General features: G+C 44.0%; 2 protein-coding genes across 2 annotated transcripts in view; one reads left to right on the forward strand and one right to left on the reverse strand.

The window, feature by feature from the left end:
* The window catches only part of INVS (inversin), a 95737-nt gene extending 80664 nt beyond the window's left edge, over positions 1–15073 (forward strand). Inside the window, exons 14-17 of the mRNA XM_016225016.2 lie at positions 669–1386; positions 9832–10061; positions 10766–10840; positions 13591–15073. Coding sequence (XP_016080502.2) covers positions 669–1386; positions 9832–10061; positions 10766–10840; positions 13591–13697 — 1130 coding nt within the window. The 3' untranslated portion in view covers positions 13698–15073. The remainder of the gene's footprint in view (positions 1–668; positions 1387–9831; positions 10062–10765; positions 10841–13590) is intronic.
* A 199-nt stretch (positions 15074–15272) lies between these two features.
* Positions 15273–19027, reverse strand: part of TEX10 (testis expressed 10) — a 33882-nt gene continuing 30127 nt past the window's right edge. Inside the window, exons 14-15 of the mRNA XM_087822787.1 lie at positions 16622–16832; positions 15273–15490 (exon numbers count right to left, since the gene is read on the reverse strand). Coding sequence (XP_087678913.1) covers positions 15350–15490; positions 16622–16832 — 352 coding nt within the window. The 3' untranslated portion in view covers positions 15273–15349. The remainder of the gene's footprint in view (positions 15491–16621; positions 16833–19027) is intronic.

The following is a 19027-nucleotide window of genomic DNA, read 5'->3' on the forward strand; positions in this document are numbered from 1 at the left end:
TGTGTCCTATGTCTAAAAGCTGTACCTTTTCAGATTCATATTTAACTTTACATTAAAATTATTTTTTAGTAAATTTCAATTTGAACTGAAATTCTGTTCTCTATCCATGTGGATAAAAAGTGCCAAGTATTCTGCGACTGAATGACACAGTTCACTGTTCTCCAGACTTCAATAGCAATTTCTCTGCTCCTCCAGTCTTCACTAAGTCCCTTCATTGCCTTTTCAGCTTCTGCTCACTAGCCAGTCCCAAAGTCAGTGCCATGGGTTTCAGGTTTCTCTTAGACCAGCATCTCTCATTTTAGGCATCCGTTTCTGTGTTGGTTATCTCTTGTGACATTATAAACCACACTTACCACTCTGATTTTCAGTTTTCTCTTGTTTTTGGCTCCTGGAGATTACCTTTATTTTCTTGAAGGCACTATGGTGCTTTTAAAAGGATGTTTACTCTTATTTTAATCAGCATTTCTAGGTACTTGTAGTGGGAAGGCTTTCGGGTTATCAGCCTACCCTTGCTAAAAATAGAAGTTTTTTTCTAAACACAATCACCACTATCATTGTAATGCTATGGGACAGGTCTGAATATTTTATGTACATAAATGGGCTGACTTGCCCTACTATTCAAGTTTTGAACCATAAATATTCTTTCCCCTTTCCTTTCTTTCCCCAAGAAACATCCAGAGAACCTTCTAAAGGCCGATCTGCCTGTGTCCACTTCAGCCCTGCTGAAGGCAGTGATGGAAACAGGTGTCCAGGAGTCCCCTCTGCTGAGAAGCCCAGAGGTGAGACGGTTGGCGAGCAGCGGTGTGACAAGGGGAAAGGCTTCTCGAAGCAGCCCTCCTATGTCAGGGTGGCTGGGCCTGAGGAGAAAGGAGAGGACCCCGGCTGGGCAGCTGCAAGCCTCCCCCAGCAGGACGGCCACCGGAAGCCCAGCAGGCGGCATGACACAGCCCCCAAGGCCAAGGGTGTCTCCCAGAAAAGGCGCGTTCAGGAGCTCAGAGGAGGAAGGTGCTCCCCAGCTGGGTCTAGCCGGCCTGGCAGTGCCAAAGGGGAGGCAGGCCATGCCGGGCAGAATCCGCTCCACCATCGGACACCGAGAAACAAGGTGACACAGGACAAGCTCGAAGGAGAGAACTACTCAGATCTGCCACAGAGGACAGAGGTGTTGAGGCCAGGAGTCAGGAAGCTGGGGACATCGACCCTGGCTGAGGATGGTCAGACACCCAAGGGGACTGACCCAGCTCCTGGGCCTCTCTCTGGGCAGAGCGTGAATATCGACCTTCTCCCTGTAGAGCTGCGGCTGCAGATAATCCAGAGAGAGAGAAGCAGGAAAGAGCTATTTCGCAAAAAGAACCAGGCGGCCGCAGTCATCCAGCGGGCCTGGAGGAGGTGAGGACACGGGCAACCACGGCACCTCCGGTCGTGTGGTTGTCCCCATGCCCCCAGCATGACACCCGTGCTCTCCGGTGTTTTCTAGTGCACTCCGTGTGCTGGCGGGACAAGGCCAATTTCATTGAGCCTTCCTGTGAAATTCACACGTGTAGATCCTAGTAATTTACTGGGTAAGTTATTCTGAAGGTGTTTTTGCCAAGAAAGATAGGAAGCACCCAAGATTGCTTGGTGTAAAGAAAAGAGCCCTCAGGTGAAGCTCTAACAGGTTCTCTGACCTTGGGCAGATCACTTGGCCTCCCTGACCCTCAGTTTGCTCATCTGGAACATGGGATTTAACAATGGCTGCACCTGTCCTGTATATATAACAGGCTGTGGAATGAGGTAATGTGCTTCATAAATTCTAGAGCCCTGCACACATAGGTATTTCATTTTTCTTCTTTTTATGTCTTTACTATCAGGAATTGTCATACCCCCAAATACCTAAACCAGGGCCTGGCTATAGTGGATTGAGTGACTGAAGTTTATTACAAAAACCTGTGCAAGCATTGCTCAAGCTCAGAATGGGGAGTGGGTGCTGGGAGCAGGGGTGGGAGCTTCCTGAAATGCTGGGCCAGATACCTCCAGAGGGTCCTTTGCTGCAGGTTTTTACATATCCCGTGCTCTCCACACTGAGGCCCCGCTCGGGCCTAAAGCCAGATCGGGGCTTCCAGTGCTGGCCGGTGCCCAGGGGAGGGCTGGAGCCGTCTCAACAGGTGGGAGTCATGTGGCCTCCATCTCCAGAGAGGAAGGTTGATGGGGAAACAAAGCAAGCAAATCGCTGCGAGCACAGGTGTGCCACATATCAACACGCCTGTCAGGAGATAAAAGGGCCAGTGAGCGCCTATGGCTGGCAGAGGGGGGAGGGAGTGAGAGGGGATGGTTCTCCTGAGGTGCAGGCAGGGAGAGGCCTCAGTGTCTATTGTGCCAGACAGCCTAACTCAGAGCCCTGCTTGCACAGCCTTTGCTAGTGTGGCCTTAACCTCTGTTCAAGCTCTTGGCCGTTTACCAGGTCAGCTCATACCTTTGCTCTCCTGGCCACACCAGGAAGCCGTCATGATACGGATGAGCATTTGGTCTCAGAGAGGAAAATGACTTGTTCCAGGGGTGCAGATCCAGCACCTGAAGCTGTGTCTGACTCAAGTCCAAGGGCCTTTCCCTTATTTCTCAGTAAAGGTCGTGTGTGCTGTGGTCGAGATAATACAGGTTGCCCTGGCCGGTGTTGCTTAGTGGTTAGAGCATCAGCCCATGTACCAAAGGGTCTCAGGTTCGATTTCCCGTCAAGGGCACATACCTGGGTTGCAGGTTCACTCCCTGCCCTGGTGGGGCACGTGCGGGAGGCAACCAGTTGATGTGTCCTCACATCTCTCTCTGTCTCCCCTTTCCCCCTCTCTTCCACTCTTTCTGAAAAGCAAAGGAAAAAAATATCCTCAGGAGAGGATTAACAAAAAATAAATAAATTTTTTAAAAATGTATATACATGGAGGCGGGGCAGGGAGGAGAAGAGGGCTGCCTGGCTGGTGCACACACTTGCCAAGGTGATGTCATTACAAGGGGATGTTATTTCTGTTGTTAATTCTAGTGGTTAGCATTTATTGGGCACTGATGCCAGATGCTGTGCTAAGGAGTTTTACACGTAGTATCAACTCACTTAATCCTCACAGTAACGCTGAGAGGCAGATACACTCCTCTGCCCCGTCCACAGATGACACAGCACAGCAAGGTTACCAACTCGCCAAGTTTCAGGGCTCTAAGTGCCTGCACCAGCTCTGCCTGGACAGCCGGCCTCTGAAGCCGCAGGAGGGAGTGGGCCTTGCTCCCCTCCGTGGGGAGTTCTGCCAGGGCCTGCACTGGCCGCTGTCCCAGAGGAACGCTTTATTAGGTATTTCAGCTGAAGCCTGGGACCTAAACAAGCCAAGTTTTACCACGTCAGGCCCACAGCTGCTCCCCCGCTGATACGACTCCCGTCAGAGGGGCCTCTGACTCCTTTGAAGAGTCGGGAGCTGACGGGTACTGTCAGTAAGTGTCCATAGCAGCAAATGAGCTTTCAGTCATTGCCCCAGGAACAGTGGGCTCATAGTCTGTGCCCACCTGGGGAGGTAGTCACCCAGCCCCCTCTGCTGAGACCTGGGGCATCAGCTCCCACAGGGCTCCTGGGAACCTGCACGTTGGAAGTCGTGTGTCTGGTGACAGTAAAAATACTTTTACTGATTCTGTTATAGCGTATACTTCTTCCATATTAAGGACAGGAGCCCAAAGTGCTGTCCTGGGACAGTATGTGTGGTGACACCTGACCTAAGGAGCACGGTGGGTGTGCTAGGAACAGGGCTGGCACAGAAGGGCTGTCCATGTGGGCGGCTGTTACAGGAGATGTGTGGAGGAGGGCGAAAGGCAGGGGTGCCAGGATGGGGTGCACAGGTTGAACCTCGGGGCCCGGAGGAAATGAAGCTTAGTCTAAGAAATGTGTTTTATTGCCAGTCAAGCCTTGACTGTTTCAAAGATTGAAACCAAATACTGGACAAGCTAAACCGGGCTGGAAAGTTGCTGTGTAACACTTCCTTTTCACCTCAGTGTGTGTAAGCCACCTTCCTGTCAGCTCTCCTGTGTGCGGAGCTCTTGTCCAGCAGGAATAAGTGGACCATGAGAGCCCCGAGTCCAGGCTGAAAGGACGAGTGGGCATGTTAGGTTTCTTAACCACCGGGAGTCAAGTTCCCCTTGGGAATGGGGGACCACTGGGGCCATCAGACTCTCAGCCTCCACCCCAGAGGAGATCGGGTGGAAGCCGTGCCCACTGACAGCGGCGCTGCTGCAGCGTCAGCCAACACTGGGCTTCCCAGCCAGTCCTCTGCCCGGAGAGCAGAGGGCGTGGGAGACGCTTGGCATCTCGGGGAGAAGGAGCTGAACTAGGGAGTGGTACTGCCCGTCGCTCTAGCTTTCTATACTTGGCTGTTTGGAAGTGTGGTGCATCTAGTAGAGGGATGGCACGGTTTCGCTCCAGGTAAAGAAAGGAAGTCTTGTGGTTCGACTGAAATCAGCCTTTCAGGGCAGGAGGGAGGGGCCGCACCAGGTGCCACAAGGAGCTTTTAGCAGACTTGGGAAGGTTATTTCCAGTTGGTGTGCCGTAAAGTCGGGCATGGGGCCCGCTGCCCTCGCAGCCCCCCGGGGGCTCCCCAGGAGTAGTCGGTCAGCTGCAGAGAAGGAAGACTGATGCAGCTTCCCTGCAAGCTCCAAGGCAGCTGTGCTCAATATGAAGTTTGGGAGTGCACGTGGGATGAACGCCGTCAAATAGCACTAGACAAATAGAGCCATCCCCTGCGTGCCCCTGGCCTCTCCCACCCCAGGCTCCACCCTCCAGCAGAACGATCTTAGTAAAGAGTAAAATACAGCTCTTACCTGTGCCACCATTCTTAAGAACCAGTCCCCACCAAGAGCAGAGTACAGACCAAAGCCTTAGCCGTATTTGGCTGGCAGACCAGACAGCACTGAGTTTGAATGTTGGCCTCTGCTGACTAGCCGTGGGCCTTCCACGAGTTACTCAGCCCCTCCACCTCGCCCCAGTTTTATTGAGACAACTGACATACAGCACTGTGTAAGTTAAGGTGCACAGCATAATGATTCAGCTCACACATATTGTGAAATGATCACCACAATGTTAGTTACATCCATCATCTCACAGACTCTTTTAAATGGAAGGTTTTATTTCCCTGTGATGAGAACTCTTAGCATTTGCCCTCTTAACAACTTTCATATGTACCATACAGCAGCGTTAATTACAGCTTCCATGTTATACATTACGTCCCCAGGACGTATTTATCTTATAACTGGAAGTCTGTACATCTTGACCACCTCCACCCAGTCTCCCCTCCCTCCACCCCTGCCTCTGATAGCCACAAACCTGATCTCTTTCTCTGAGTCTCATATTTTGGTGTGTTGTGTGTTTTGTTTTGTTTTTTAACATTTCACATGTAAATGAGATAATACAGTATTTGTCTTTCTCTGTCAGCTTTCTTTCACTTAGCATAATAGCCTTAAGTTTCATCCATGTTGTTGCAGGGTTTCCTTCTATTTTATAGCTGAATAATATTCCGTGGTCTATATCACAACTTCTGTCTCCATTCGTGTGTCGGTGGACACTGGTTATTTCCACCACCTGGCTATTGTAATGCTGCTGTGAGCTCGAGGGTGTAGATATCTCTTCAACATACTGTTTTAATTTCTTCAGTTATATACCCAGGTGTGGTAATGCTGGATCATATGGTAGTTCTACTCACACCTCGTTTCTAGGTCTCCCATCTCAAACAATTCGGTTCTCAGAAAAAATGTCTGTTGTTGAGCCAAACTTTGGCTTTTGACCTAACAACCCTTTCATGCTGATACCTCATCATGACAAAAAGCATCTCTCAGACAGCAAAGGAGAGAATGCTTTTGTTGCTGGTAAAATCAAAAATTAGCACAATTTTAAAACATAAAGAGGCCACCAAGAGTGCTAACGTTGCTAAGGGTGTGAAAGAAACAGTTTTCACAGGCAATTGAAGAAGTAGGAAAACTGTTGTTGATTTGGATAAACAAAAGCACTTAGCCAGTGACAGCATTTCAGACAGGGATTTATGAACAAGTTAAGATGCTGCATGCTGACCTGCAAGACAGCCCTGGAACAAGTGCTGAAAGTGATTCGTTTAAGGCTAGTAGGGAGTAGTTTCATAAATTTAGGAAAATAAGTTTATTTGTAGATTAAACAGTACATTAATTTTTGTGAGTGGTGTAAGATAGGGATGTAGTTTCATTCTTTTACATGTGAGTATCCAACTTTCCCAGCACCATTTGTTGAAGAAACTCTTTTTCCATTGAGTATTCTTGACTCCCTTGTCAAATATTAGTTGACCGTACATGAATGGATTTGTTTCTGGGATCTCAATTCTGTTCCATTGGTCTATGTGTTTTTATACCAGTACCATACTGTTTTGATTACGACAACTTTAAATATTGCTTGAAATTGGGAAGTGACGCCTCCCACTTTGCTGTTCTTTCTCAGGATTATTTTGGCTATCCAGGGTCTTTTGTGGTTCATACAAATTTTAGAATTGTTTGTTCTACTTCTGTAAAATTTTTTTTTTTTTTAAATGCCATTGGAATCTTGATAGGTACTGCATTGAATCTATGGCTTTGGGTAGTGTGACATTTTAACAGTATTAATTCTTCCAATCTATGAACACAGGATAGACACTTTTCCATTAATTTGTGTGTTCTTCAATTTCCTTCATCAATGTCTTAGAGATTTTTCACCTTGGTTACATTTACTCTTAAGCATTCTATTGTTTTTTATACTATTATGAATGGGATCCTTTTTTTCAGATGTGTTATTAGTGTATAGAAACACTACTGATTTTTGTATGTTAGTTTTGTCTCCTGCAAATTTACTGAATTTGTTGATTAGATCTAACAGTTCTTTGGTGGCATCTTAGGATTTTCTATATATAAAAAATCCTGTTGCCTGCAAAGAGAGTTTTATACCTCTCTTTCCAATTTTGATGCCTTTTACTATAACCAGAGAATTCTACATTACCTTATGTTTTTATGATGTTAATTAGCATCCTTTTACTTCCACTTAAAAGACCTCCCTTTAACATTCTTGTAAGGCAGGTCTCGTGGTGATGAACTCTTTGAGCTCTTGTTTGTTTAGGGAAGTCTTTACCTCTCCTTAATTTCTGAAGGACAGCTTTGCCAGGTATAGAGTTTTTGGTTGGCAGATGTGTGTTTTTCAATACTTCAAACATACCATCTCATTCTGATTTCTGAAAAGTTTCTGTTGAGAAATCTGCCATTAGTCTTATGTCAGTTCCCTTGTATGTAACTTCTCTCTTTTCTTTTGCTGCTTTCAAAATTATTTGACTTTTGACAATTCAATCATAATGTCTTATTCAGGTCCAACCTATTTGAGGTTCTTTGGGCCTCATGAATCTGGACGTCCATTTGTCTTCCCAGGTTTGGGAAGTTTGCAGTCATTATTGCTTTAAATATACTTTCTTCTTCTGGAATTCCCATATGTAGATATTATTTCTTTTAAATGTGTCACGTAAGTCCTGCAGGCTTCCTTTTACTCGTTTTTTATTTCTCTAACTGGGTAATTTGAAATGTCCTGTCCACTAGGTCACTGCGTGGTCAAGTCTGCTTTTGAATTCAGTTTCAATTCAATTCTCTCTTGAATTCTTCAGTCGTATTTTGTTTGGTGCTTTTTTTTGGTGGTTTCTATTTCTTTGTTGAACTTCTTCCCATTTTGTTCATGCATTGTCTTCCTAATTTTGTTGTCTATGTGTTCTTGCAGTTCACTAAACTTCTTTAAGATATTATTCTGTATTTTTTGTCTGACAGTTCATAGAGCTCTATTTCTTTAAGGTCAGGTATCAGAGATACTTGTTTCTTTTGGTGATGTCATGTTTACCTGATTTTTCATGATTCTTGTTTACTTAAGTTGCTATCTGCACATTTGAGTAAGCAGTTTCCTTTCACAGATTTGCTTTGATAGAGACAGTTCACCAATCAGCTCAGTTGGGTTTCTGGATGTGTCTGCTCATTAAGCTCCTGGGCAGTTGAGGCTTCTGTCTCTTTTTGGACGGGGCCACTGCCAAAGTTCTGGGAGAGGGGTGCAGTTGCTAAGAACAGTTGGATAGGACTACTGGCTTGGTTTCCTGCCCAAGCAAGGCTGTAGGATGAGCTCTGTGGTTGCATGGGTTGTCTGATCAGGCTTAATAGTCAGTTGGGACTGGGTACTATACTTAGCAATAGGCAGGGCTGTGAATTAGCTTTCCCGCCCTGGCAGGGAAGCAGGACAGGCCCCCCAGCTCAGTGACTGGGTACTCTAATCAGGCAAGACTGCACGGAATTCTCCAGCCAAACAGCCACTGATTTTACTCTGCAGACAGAGAAAGCCATGGGCTGTGCTTTTTGTTCAAGTACCACTGTAAGAAGGACTGTTGGGTGGGCTATGCAGGTTCCTCTGTGCTCTGATTAGGTTTCCTGGTAGGACAGGCTGTATTCAGCAATGGCTGGGGCTATAAATTACTTTCCCTGCCCAGGCAATGGGAGTACTGATCTCTAGGGGCAGCAAGGCTCTTTGCTTATGATCTTGATTCAAGCTGACCCCAAGTTACCTGCCTGAATGGTGCTATTGGCCTTGTTCTGCAGATGATCAGCTGTCTGTCATACTCTCTGCCTGAGTGTCACTGGGTTACGCAGCTTCCAGGTGGTCTGGCCAGCATCTCTGGTTAGGGAGGGGCCAGGAGCTGTAATCAGCAGTGAGTTGAGCTATAACTGCCTGAGTGAGGTCAGACTAGGCTCCAGGGTCAAGATTCTTCGTTTAAGGACCTAAATCAGGTAGACTTGCATGGTACTGAGTTCCCTGGTCAGCCTGTGTCACCATCTTGGCTCTGCATATGAGCAAACCACTGGTTGGGACTACTGCTTGGATGCTGTGGGTGGGAACTCAGTCTGCAAAGATCCATGTGCTGGTTGTTGCAAGTTCCTCCCCTCTTCTGTGTCACAGTCAGATTCCCTTGTACTCCTCACAGGGCGAGAAGCAACCCACAATGTTGGGGCGCTGGATGTCCACTCTGGGTTCTCTTTTCCTAATGGAGGAGCTGTAGGCTCAATGTAGACCTCAGTGTGGTGTTACGCTGGCCCGAGGGAGGGGCAATGCTGTCATCATGTAGCACTCCTCTTACCCTTTTTATATGGTCTGTCTTGGTCTCTGGTACAGGGGGGACAAGCCTCTAGATCCTAGAAATCCCATATTCTAGGATCTTCTCAGTGGTGTCTTGTCCATGAACAGTTATTAGTTGTTCTTTTGATGAGGGAGAGTGAAGTTGGGAATGACCTATGTCACCATCTGGGTGATGTCACCTCAACTCAGCCTTTATCAGACTCATAACATCTGCCTCACAGATTTAGTTTCAGGCCTCTTACTGACTTGCCTGCGCAAATGCCCATACCTCTCTGCGCATGCCCATCCTGCTGCCTAGAATGCCCTTTTCTGATTGGCTAAGTTTCTACTCATCCTTTAAAACCCAGCACGAAGATCAGCCTTATAGTCTTAACAAACCACTACAAATGATCAGTTCCACATCTGTCTATGCTATCGAGCTCCTCGCTCTCTGTACTTTTAATACTGTATTTGTTTACACATCGGCCTGTCCTGTCTGAGGGCAAAGACTCATCTTACTGATCCCTTATTCAGGAACCGTTCGATGGAAAAAGCCAGAATCCAACATACTGCTACTGAAATTAGAATGGGAGCTTGAAGGAATCTCCCCAGTTCAACAAATACTCTTCCTATAGCTTCTAGGAACCTTAAGGAAATTTAATTTTCTCAGTACTGTGATTTAAAGCCTCTCCCTTCTCTGATCTCACCAGCTACCAGCTCAGGAAGCATCTGTCCTACCTTCTGCGTATGAAGCAGCGTGGAGCCAGAGATATGGACAGGTGGCACAGAGAGTGCATGGCATTGCTCCTCCGGGTCTGGAGGAAGGAACTGGTACTAAACCCCCCAAAGACCACTGCAGTAAGCAGGACCGCCAAGAATCCATCCAAGAGCAGCTCGGGCACAAAGTCCACCAGGCACTCAGTGCTCAAGCAAATCTACGGTAACTGTCTTTCTAGGCACTCTGTAGTTTACAAGCACCCCCAGGGTTACATCAGAATCTGAAATGGGATTTCATTGCATTGGGCAAACCTCCTTTCAGGTAGGAACTTTAATATACTTCAGTCACCAACAGAATCTCAGCACCATGTTTAGTGCCTCCCTTCCAGAAATTCCAGATCATAATTGGTTTGAGATGAGGCATTCTGGCATCTTGACCCAGAGAGCCTTCTAGCCAAGAGATTTTCTGCTGGGCTTCATAACTGAAAGGCTTACCACTGCAGCCTCTCCAGGCCACTACTTGGGTCTTCCCCTGACTTGACCAATTTGGAGGACTCGAAGCACAGGCCATCACTGGAACTGTAGGTCACTTTGCTGAGATGGTACAGGGTTGCCTATCTGTGGGAATGACCCAAACCCAAGCATTACAGGAAGTACTTGTTTAGCAGATGAACTGCTGCAAATTAAAACAAACTGAGCAGAGAACAGGTTCCCCAACAGAAAAAAAATTGAACCAAAGCACCTTTAACAGATCTGTGGCCCAGGCAGCAAAATTCCAGAACTCACCCCTTGGCCTATATGGTATTTCCACACCACATCCAATTAGGCCGACACTTGCAAGCTCAAGCCTTCACTCAAGGAATTCAGAACTTGGTCAGGCCACTGCTGTCATTGGTGAGATAGATGACCATTGTTGGTTGATTTCAGGTTGTTCTCAAGAAGGGAAAGTGCATCATCCCACAAGATCTTCAAAAGCCCATTCTGTGCTGCATCTCAACTCAGGTAAGGCAGCCACTGGCAAAGTATGTTGGGAAGACAGTGTGGGGAAACACATTTCCTTTTTTATTTCATCTTCAAAGACAGAGAACTAACTCCCAGGGGTTTCCAATGGCCACTTGATTTCAGGTAGACAGGCGTTTTCATGCCCCTTTCATGGAATTATTACTGCAGTCAACATCTGTCTCCATAAGAGGCAAGTTATTTTTATGCCCAAAGCTTTGTTAAAATCACCTCCAGTGGAACAATAAATGGTAGCTGCTATTGCTCACCTCAGCTTATTCACATAAAGGGGAAGTGGAAGTACTGTTTTTCTTCAAAGTCATACCTTGGGAGTTCTTGTTCCATTTTGGTTCTACATTAAGCCCACCTCCTTCCTAAAGATGGGAAGAGATCCTCAACCACAAATCCTGGCTTTCGCCTTTTAGGGCCTCACAAGGAAGACACTAATATTTAATAGCATATCCAGCGCAGGCTCAACTGTGCACACTTTTGCTTATACAGGAGCAGCTCAGGGAACTTTTTCAGCTGCAAAACAAGGGTGTTTTACTCAGGGCCCCTTCATTCACACCAGCATTAAGTTTGGGTGATAAGTTCAGTGCTGTCAGCAGTTAATGCCAGGTCCGGTGTTCCTCGTGGGTGACTATGACAACACGCTGCCCCCGTCCTCCCCGATCCCGTCATCCTGCAGGACAGAGTGCAGCTGGGAAGGTGAACAATGACTGTCAGCATGAACTTTAACATTCATTTAGTTTTCAATGGGGAGGGGGGGGACTTAAGAAGTAGGGGGAGAGTAATTACTGCCAAATCTTAAGAGTCAGGCAACTCATGTAACATAGGCAGGCTGATCAGGGAATGGTGGGTGGGGTAGTTGGGAACTTTCAAAGGAATTAAGGCCCATAGTTCTATGTGAAAAAAAATAATCATTATACTTGAATGAAGGACAGATTCCAAAACAGAACTGTCAGATTTAACTACCAGACAAGCAGCATTTAGATAAACATCATAAATTAGAGCATTTTTTTTACTTTGTTTCAAGAGAAAAATCCAGTACTATGAGAAATCTTTAAAAATGAAGGTGGTTTAGCAGTATAAAAGGTTTTTAAAGGACAACTCAAAGAAATGCACAGTGGTTTCCTAAGACCTCATGTGAACAGTTTGTTTTCCCTACACACGTCATTCTGGCAGGCTTAAAAACAGACAAGGCTTAGAGAATCTTTCCCTAAGCCTAAACCTGGGGCGACACCAGCTTTTCTTAGGCTCACTCACCCCCACTAACCGTCAGCCAGCGAATAAGGCGGATGGTCGCAGAGATGCTAGCTACAGTTTAGCTGAAGCTTGTGTTTCATACAGAAAACATGTCTAAGTAATTTCCACAATATGGGTATGACTTGAACATACATGTAAGTTTCTGCAATGTGAAATCACAGATGTCAGACTGAACAAAAAAAAGAAATCTAACTTTGGTCTTCAAACGTTGACTAGAAATGTTAATTCATTTTTTGCTTTGAGAATTCAGTAGAGTTAAGGATCTTCTGATTTTGCTCACTGTTGTTTAGCAGACGGAAATGGTTTGGCACACTGTAGTATTCAGATATTTGAGTGAAAACTGTTGCTCCCAACCTCCAACATGGGGAGAGGCTTTGGAGGTGCCCTTACCTCTTATAAAGGAGCAGAAAGTGAGCTGGAAAGAGCAAAAGGAACAGCATCCATGGGCTGTTTCTCTACACGTATTCAGGAGACAGCAATCCCCGTTCTCTACTCTTCCACCCACCCCCTGCAAGTTACCCACAAATAGCAGCATAGTAATGATGAGAGTGTGTGTTTGTGTATATACATACATGAACAGGCTCTCCTGTATTTTGTGGTCCAGCTCTTTAAAAATAAAAGAACTTCCTTAAAAAAATCCATTCCAATGAATAGAATAACCATGGCTTAAGTGATTACTAGTAACAGTGCCCCGTTGTATGAAGAATATTCCTGCCCACCTAGAGCAGGGCATGCAGATGAAACCTCAAGACTTGAAAGAGTAAAGCAGCCGAAAAACATGCCCGAGTTCCAAACAGCAGCTCACTTTCAAATAATTTTATTGAAGTAACAGTAATCAAAACGGGAGAGAAAAAGACATGTTTTTAACTTTTTAAAAAGTACTCACCTTTCATGTTTGCTTCTTTGCTCCTCAGAAAGTTAGGAGCGCATAGCATTATGGCCTCAGCAAGGTCTTAACCGTTTGGGGCCTCAATATCCTCACTTGTTAAATGAGAGGGTTGAGTACACCACCTATTTTTCCAACTGTGGCTTCCTATACTTTTATAATTTCAAAGTCATATAAAGGCCTAGAAGATCCATTTGAAGTTTGATATGCCTATCAGTCTATCACCTGAAGTTTTCAAAACAAATTTTCTAGAATGGACTATAGCCAAGTATGTGGCACATGCAGTTAGAAGATATGTATGTGTATATGTAAGTTTATATTGTTATATTGGGGAGTTATTCCAGGCTGACTGAAGGTTCGCACCCACTCCTTCACTCAAGATTCTTAAGAGATGTCATGTATCTTTGAGACGATGGAAAATGCAAGGCTGATAAATGCAAGGCTGATAAATCATCCTGTCTCCACGATACACTGGCCATCACCTTTTTCAGCACCATGTATAATCCAAAACTAAACCCTTTTTTCCTTACCTCCAGTCAACTCTTACCTTCAGCATTAAAATTAGTAACTTGAATATCTACCTGGTATTTGTTTTTAACAGTGAGCAACTTGCAGTGTATACACCTTCTTGAGAACAGTGGAAGATCAAAGAATTTTTCTTATAACCTGCAATCAGCCACTCAATCAAAATACAAAACAAAGCCTTGACTGCCTATGAAGGAAGACTGTGTCCGGAATAGCTAGTACATAGCTAATTCTCTGCTGATTTTCTTTTACATCTTGGGAGAACTTGAATATCTGTGCCTGAAGCCTTGTTAGCCTGAAAATGTGACAACTGAAAGAAAACGTCGGAATTTCTTCCTGCTCTTAGCCAGCACTGTTTGGATATTATTGTAACCTGTGCTAGGAAGGCCAGGGTAGACTATGCCTATGCAAAACTGCCTAGCTGTCTGCCTCCACCTAGAAAGGAGAATGTATAACTCAGTCAAGTCCAAGTAAAACTAAGAACACGGGGGCTGCTGGTTGGGATTCCTGCCAGCCAGTTGGTGCAGGCCTGCTTTTTTGGCGTCAGTGAAGAACCTAAATGAGATGGGGAGGAGCCTGTCCTACAGTAGCCACCTTCATTTCACTATTTTCCTGGAATCTCATCCAACAAATTTCATTACAGACACCACATCCTATTATTCCAACATTATCAGTTTTAAGTTTTAGACCAGGATCATGATCTAGTGTTTGCTTTTGGAAATTATCTGTAAGACCACAGTAGGTGCTCTGTTCACTGCTGTTGGCCCTTACACTTTACAGTTCGTGTTAGCCGCTGAAAGCCACAGGCTGCTACGCCCTCCTATGAACGGAGGTACTGGTATCACACGACACCAAGGAAATCAGCCAGACCATTGATGCACAAGATATAGACTCAGGCCTTAACATCCCACTTGCATTTTCTGATCAACCTGCAGAGGCGAGCAATCATATCAAAATGCCATTCCTGTGCCATTCTGCTAACTACACAGAGCTAAGAATACCTGGTTTAAATGAAATCTAGTGATTGAGGGCTTTTTCACTTTTTTAAGGGCAAAGCTAATATAGGAATGTAGACAGGCATAAACAGGGACATGGCAGGCTCACATGTACTTCTAGGACTGCTTCCATTTTCTTAAGGTTACTGTTGCCCTTGTCCTGACAGTAAGAGATAGGAAGCAATAAAATGTTAATTCCCTTGATTTTTTAAAAGTTTGCTAATTAAATTATTTCATGATTAGAAAAATGAATATATCATAGAAATCACGATATACAGCTGGTAATTTCTGAAGAACTATAATAGGTTAGAAAATCATTAGTAGAAAATCACTTTGAAAGTAATTGTTGTAATCAGACCAACCACCATTTAGGTATAGGAAAATCTAAAACAACTGTAGCACTGTCTTAAAATCTTGCTCCTGCACTGAGGGCTTCAGAACCTCTGTAAATAACAACTCCCTAGTGAGAAGCTCATGTCATCATGGATAAGATAACCACCCCCAAACGAAACAAAAACTGGTTCCTGTTGCTACTGAATAAACTGGAACTGAGAACATAAAAAATGAGGTTTGGCTATTTGGGATCACAAAGATTTAGCTGATTTCTTGGTAAATACTAGACGGTACCATGTTATCACTCTGAATTTTGTAAATATTTAGTTCCTATGAAATGTAAAATATGCTGCCACGTATCACATGCTAGTCCAGGAAGCCAGCCTGTATTGTTTTCCTACCTTAGTGCAAAAGAAGGTTCATAAACAACTTCTTTAAAAGTTCAGCTTTAATGACAAACATTTATTACATCAGTCTCTCTTCAAAATTAGATGTGAATAAACAATTTTAAACAGGAAGTGCCATGGTGCCTCTTTCATATACTGTATTCACCACGCTGGGCCCCTGAGGATGCCCAGTGACATACACGTTAAAGCAGTAATGTAAGTCTGTGAGCCACTGCTCTTGAACACCTCCACTCTTCAAAGTCTGCAGAGAAAAACAAGAGTAATTTGAGAATTCTACTAAGACTGCTATGCTACCTGAAGTGTTTTTCACATCCAAACATCTCAGAGCCACTGCAAAAGTATCCTCATCTGTAAATCACCACAGGAAATCTTATTGGAAAAGGACCTCTTAATTAGGCATTACTAGGCAGTGAAAATTCTAGTTACAAATGACACACCGGTTTCTCGTTTGGTTCCCACCCACATATGCTAGGAACTAATGAAATTTCACTACCCACCATCCCTACACTCCAGACTTCCTCCCTTTGGCATTCTAGAGTCTCTCGATCTGTGTACAGGGCTGATGACAATTTCTGTCATTCCCTTCCTTATGGAGGTGGGTTGATTGTCCAACCTCAGAATGACCCAAATTTTTGACTGTCCTCCCACTATTTCTGAATTACTATTACATATAGCAATTAATGACCCCCCAATCAAATATCTATACCAAAAAAAAAACCCTCCCTAATTCTTCCAAACTAAAAACACCAAAGGAATCTGATAAGAAAACTCCACCCACCTTCACCCCCCAAAACACACAACTGAACAAAGAACCAACCATTAGACAAAGTTGAAGCCTGCAACTTCCTTTCCCTGACTTCTTAGTCTTCAGAGAACTAGAAATTGGCCTGGTTTATTTCTGCTAAATAATTTCCTAATGACAGTTAACATTTGTTGAGCAATTAAATGTCAGCTACACTAAAAACTTTACTTGGCTGATTTTTATTAATGGTCCCCCAAAACCAACAAAGTTACTATTAGTCCCATTTCTACACCTAGGAAAACAAGCTTGGATTAAGTTAAAAAAAAAAAACTTGCGGAACTATCACAGTTAATCAACAGTCTTTATTAGAATCCAGGTAGCAGTGACTCTGAGGCTTGTACCTTTTCCAACTAAGCTGCCTACCACCTTAATTCAGTTTGAGTAGTTTAAAGTTTTCGAAGCTGATTCTGGGGTCAAAGAAATCCCACAGATTAAGTGACAGTCAGGGACTAGACTACAGGAGAAACCCAGGAAATCACCACACTGGGCTTGATTCCAGGAGTTGGTCAATGAACAGGAATCCTATGCACCCCCAGCCCTTCCCATGAATCCTTGTTCCACGCTTCTTACCGTGATATTCTTGATGATCTGCTGCACCAAGATGGCATTCGTCAACATGTGAGTCCTGAGGGGTGCGTGCTGAAGCAGCAGACGAAGCAGCTGGCCCACAACAGGCAGCTCCTCAGGAGCAGCTCTGTTCACACGCAGGCTCTGCAGCATCAACCTGAGGACTCGAGGCAGGAGAGCCAAGACGGAGACACAGACCCCCCACAGCTTGTCCCTACAATAAAAGCAACAAAAATGAGTTGGTGAGCCAACATGTATGAGAAAAGTACTGTTTCTACAGTTCCCAAAACTGAAAATGTCCTTTAAGAAACATGGTGGTGTCTCCTTGCACCATACAATAAACTCAAAATGGATTAAAGACTTAAATGTAAGATTCAGAACCATGAAACTCCTACAAGAAAACATAGGCAGTAATTTCTGACTTTTCTCTCAGCAATATTTTCTTCTGATATGTATCCCCGGGCAGGGGAAACAAGAAAGAGGAGGAGGAATCCATCAAACTAAAAGCTTCTGCACTGCAAAGAAAACTATCCACAAAATGGAAAGACAACCCACTGAATGGGAGAAGAGCCCCACCTGCTCCCAAAATAAGGGAGAATTCCTGCACCAGGAAAACAGAGCCAAATGTCACTGACAGGAACTTTACCACCAAGAACAAGCAAGAATGTCAAAGAGCCAAGGAAAAAGCCAGGTTAGATCAAAGACGACAAAACAATAGCTGATGAAATAAAAACTCAATAGGAGGGTTAAATAAAATTAGCGAAGTAGATGTTCAGAGATAGAGGACAGAATGGGAAGCTCCCTATGTGTAAAAGGACTTTTTAGAAGATAACAGGGGAGGTAACAGTCAGAAAAAGTAACAGTATCTCCAAGACCTGAAGGAAAAAAAACACCAAGTCTTCAGATGAAAGGAGCACGCTAAGTCTCAAACCTATGCCAGATAAGTCCGGATCTGCAACACAACAAAGATAAAGGGAAACCAGTGAAAGTGGAGAAAAGATCACTAGCTACAAACCAAGAGGGCTCAGTCACACAGATTTTTCATGACTAACAAGCCTGGTGGACAACAGAGTAGTTTCTTCGCAGTCCAGTAGCCACTGTTTTGAAGAACTCAGGTTGGAAAAGCATGATGATTTTTTGGCCAGCACTTGTGAAAACAAAGGCTCCCAGTAATTTGACTGGCACTTATTCTTTGTAATCTCACAAACACCTTCTCTAAGGGGTAGGTGTAGCCTGAAAGGAAATTTAAGTACAGGCATACCCCACTTTTTAAAAGTTCACATTACTCCATTTTGCTGTTACAAAAGACCTGTATTAATGCCTGTTTTTGCTAACCAAAAGACATCCAAAGAGTTTCACTTTTACAAGGTGAAATCGAAATAGTGTTCAGTATCTGTTTTGCAGCAATGCACACCTGCGCAGCAAAAGTTGGGCGACCAAGCTCCTCGGGCAGCTACACTCAGCATCAAGCCGCCATAGCTTTGAGCTGTGTTTGTGAGCATGTGTGCTTTATCTCCATTTATTTTGTGCATCCATTAGAAGATGTGTCCTAAGGTATCAGAAAAGCCTAGGAGAGCTCTTAAGGTGTCATGCTTAGTGTATAAGTGGATGAAATTAAGCATTTTGATAGTGGTTGTGTGTGTTGAATTTGTGTCTGGGAACACTCAAAAATTTTTCCATATAAATGAATTGTAATTTCTTAGCATTTTGGTTTATAAGTTTTCATAGGAACACTACTTTTGCATAGGAGAGGAAACCTGCATCTAAGACTCTGGCTGCCAATAAGTCCTTGTGACTAAGTAATGTCAACCCAAGAGACACACAGGGTCCTGGTAATATCAACCTTTTCAATACCCAGTATAAAACACTTTTAAAGCAAGGATTTTAAACAGGCAAAAAGTATTACATACACTGAATTTTGTTCAGTCTAGCCACATAAAGTCAAAACATGATGTACCTCTGAAGAAACTACAAAAGATATTTGAAACTTATTAAAGTGTTCAAGAAAACGGCTATATTTCAAGTGACAAGAAATGACAAACAGCAATATACACATTTCATAAGTGGGGGTGATTATAAAATTTTTAGAACTCAGAAGTTCCTTGTTATTTAGAAAGCCTTCTATTGATGTATCAAACATAAAGTTTGATGATACGTAAGAAAAATACCATCAAATCTGTATGTGTAAGGTGTACAGTGCACAGTGTATTTACAGTGAAATTCACAAAGTTTTAAATACACACAGTCAGCTGAAAAAATCCAAATGCTGTTGACAGTAAAATGGGTACGTTATGGTACATTTGTATAACAGAATACTACAGAGCATGGGTACTGGGCCACAGCCCATCCAGTTCACTGCCTATATTTGTAAATAAAGTTTTACTGAAATACAGCCACACCTATTCATTT

Source organism: Miniopterus natalensis, chromosome 12 (genome assembly GCF_054644295.1).
Source record: "Miniopterus natalensis isolate mMinNat1 chromosome 12, mMinNat1.hap1, whole genome shotgun sequence".
In the NCBI taxonomy this organism is placed as follows: domain Eukaryota; kingdom Metazoa; phylum Chordata; class Mammalia; order Chiroptera; family Miniopteridae; genus Miniopterus; species Miniopterus natalensis.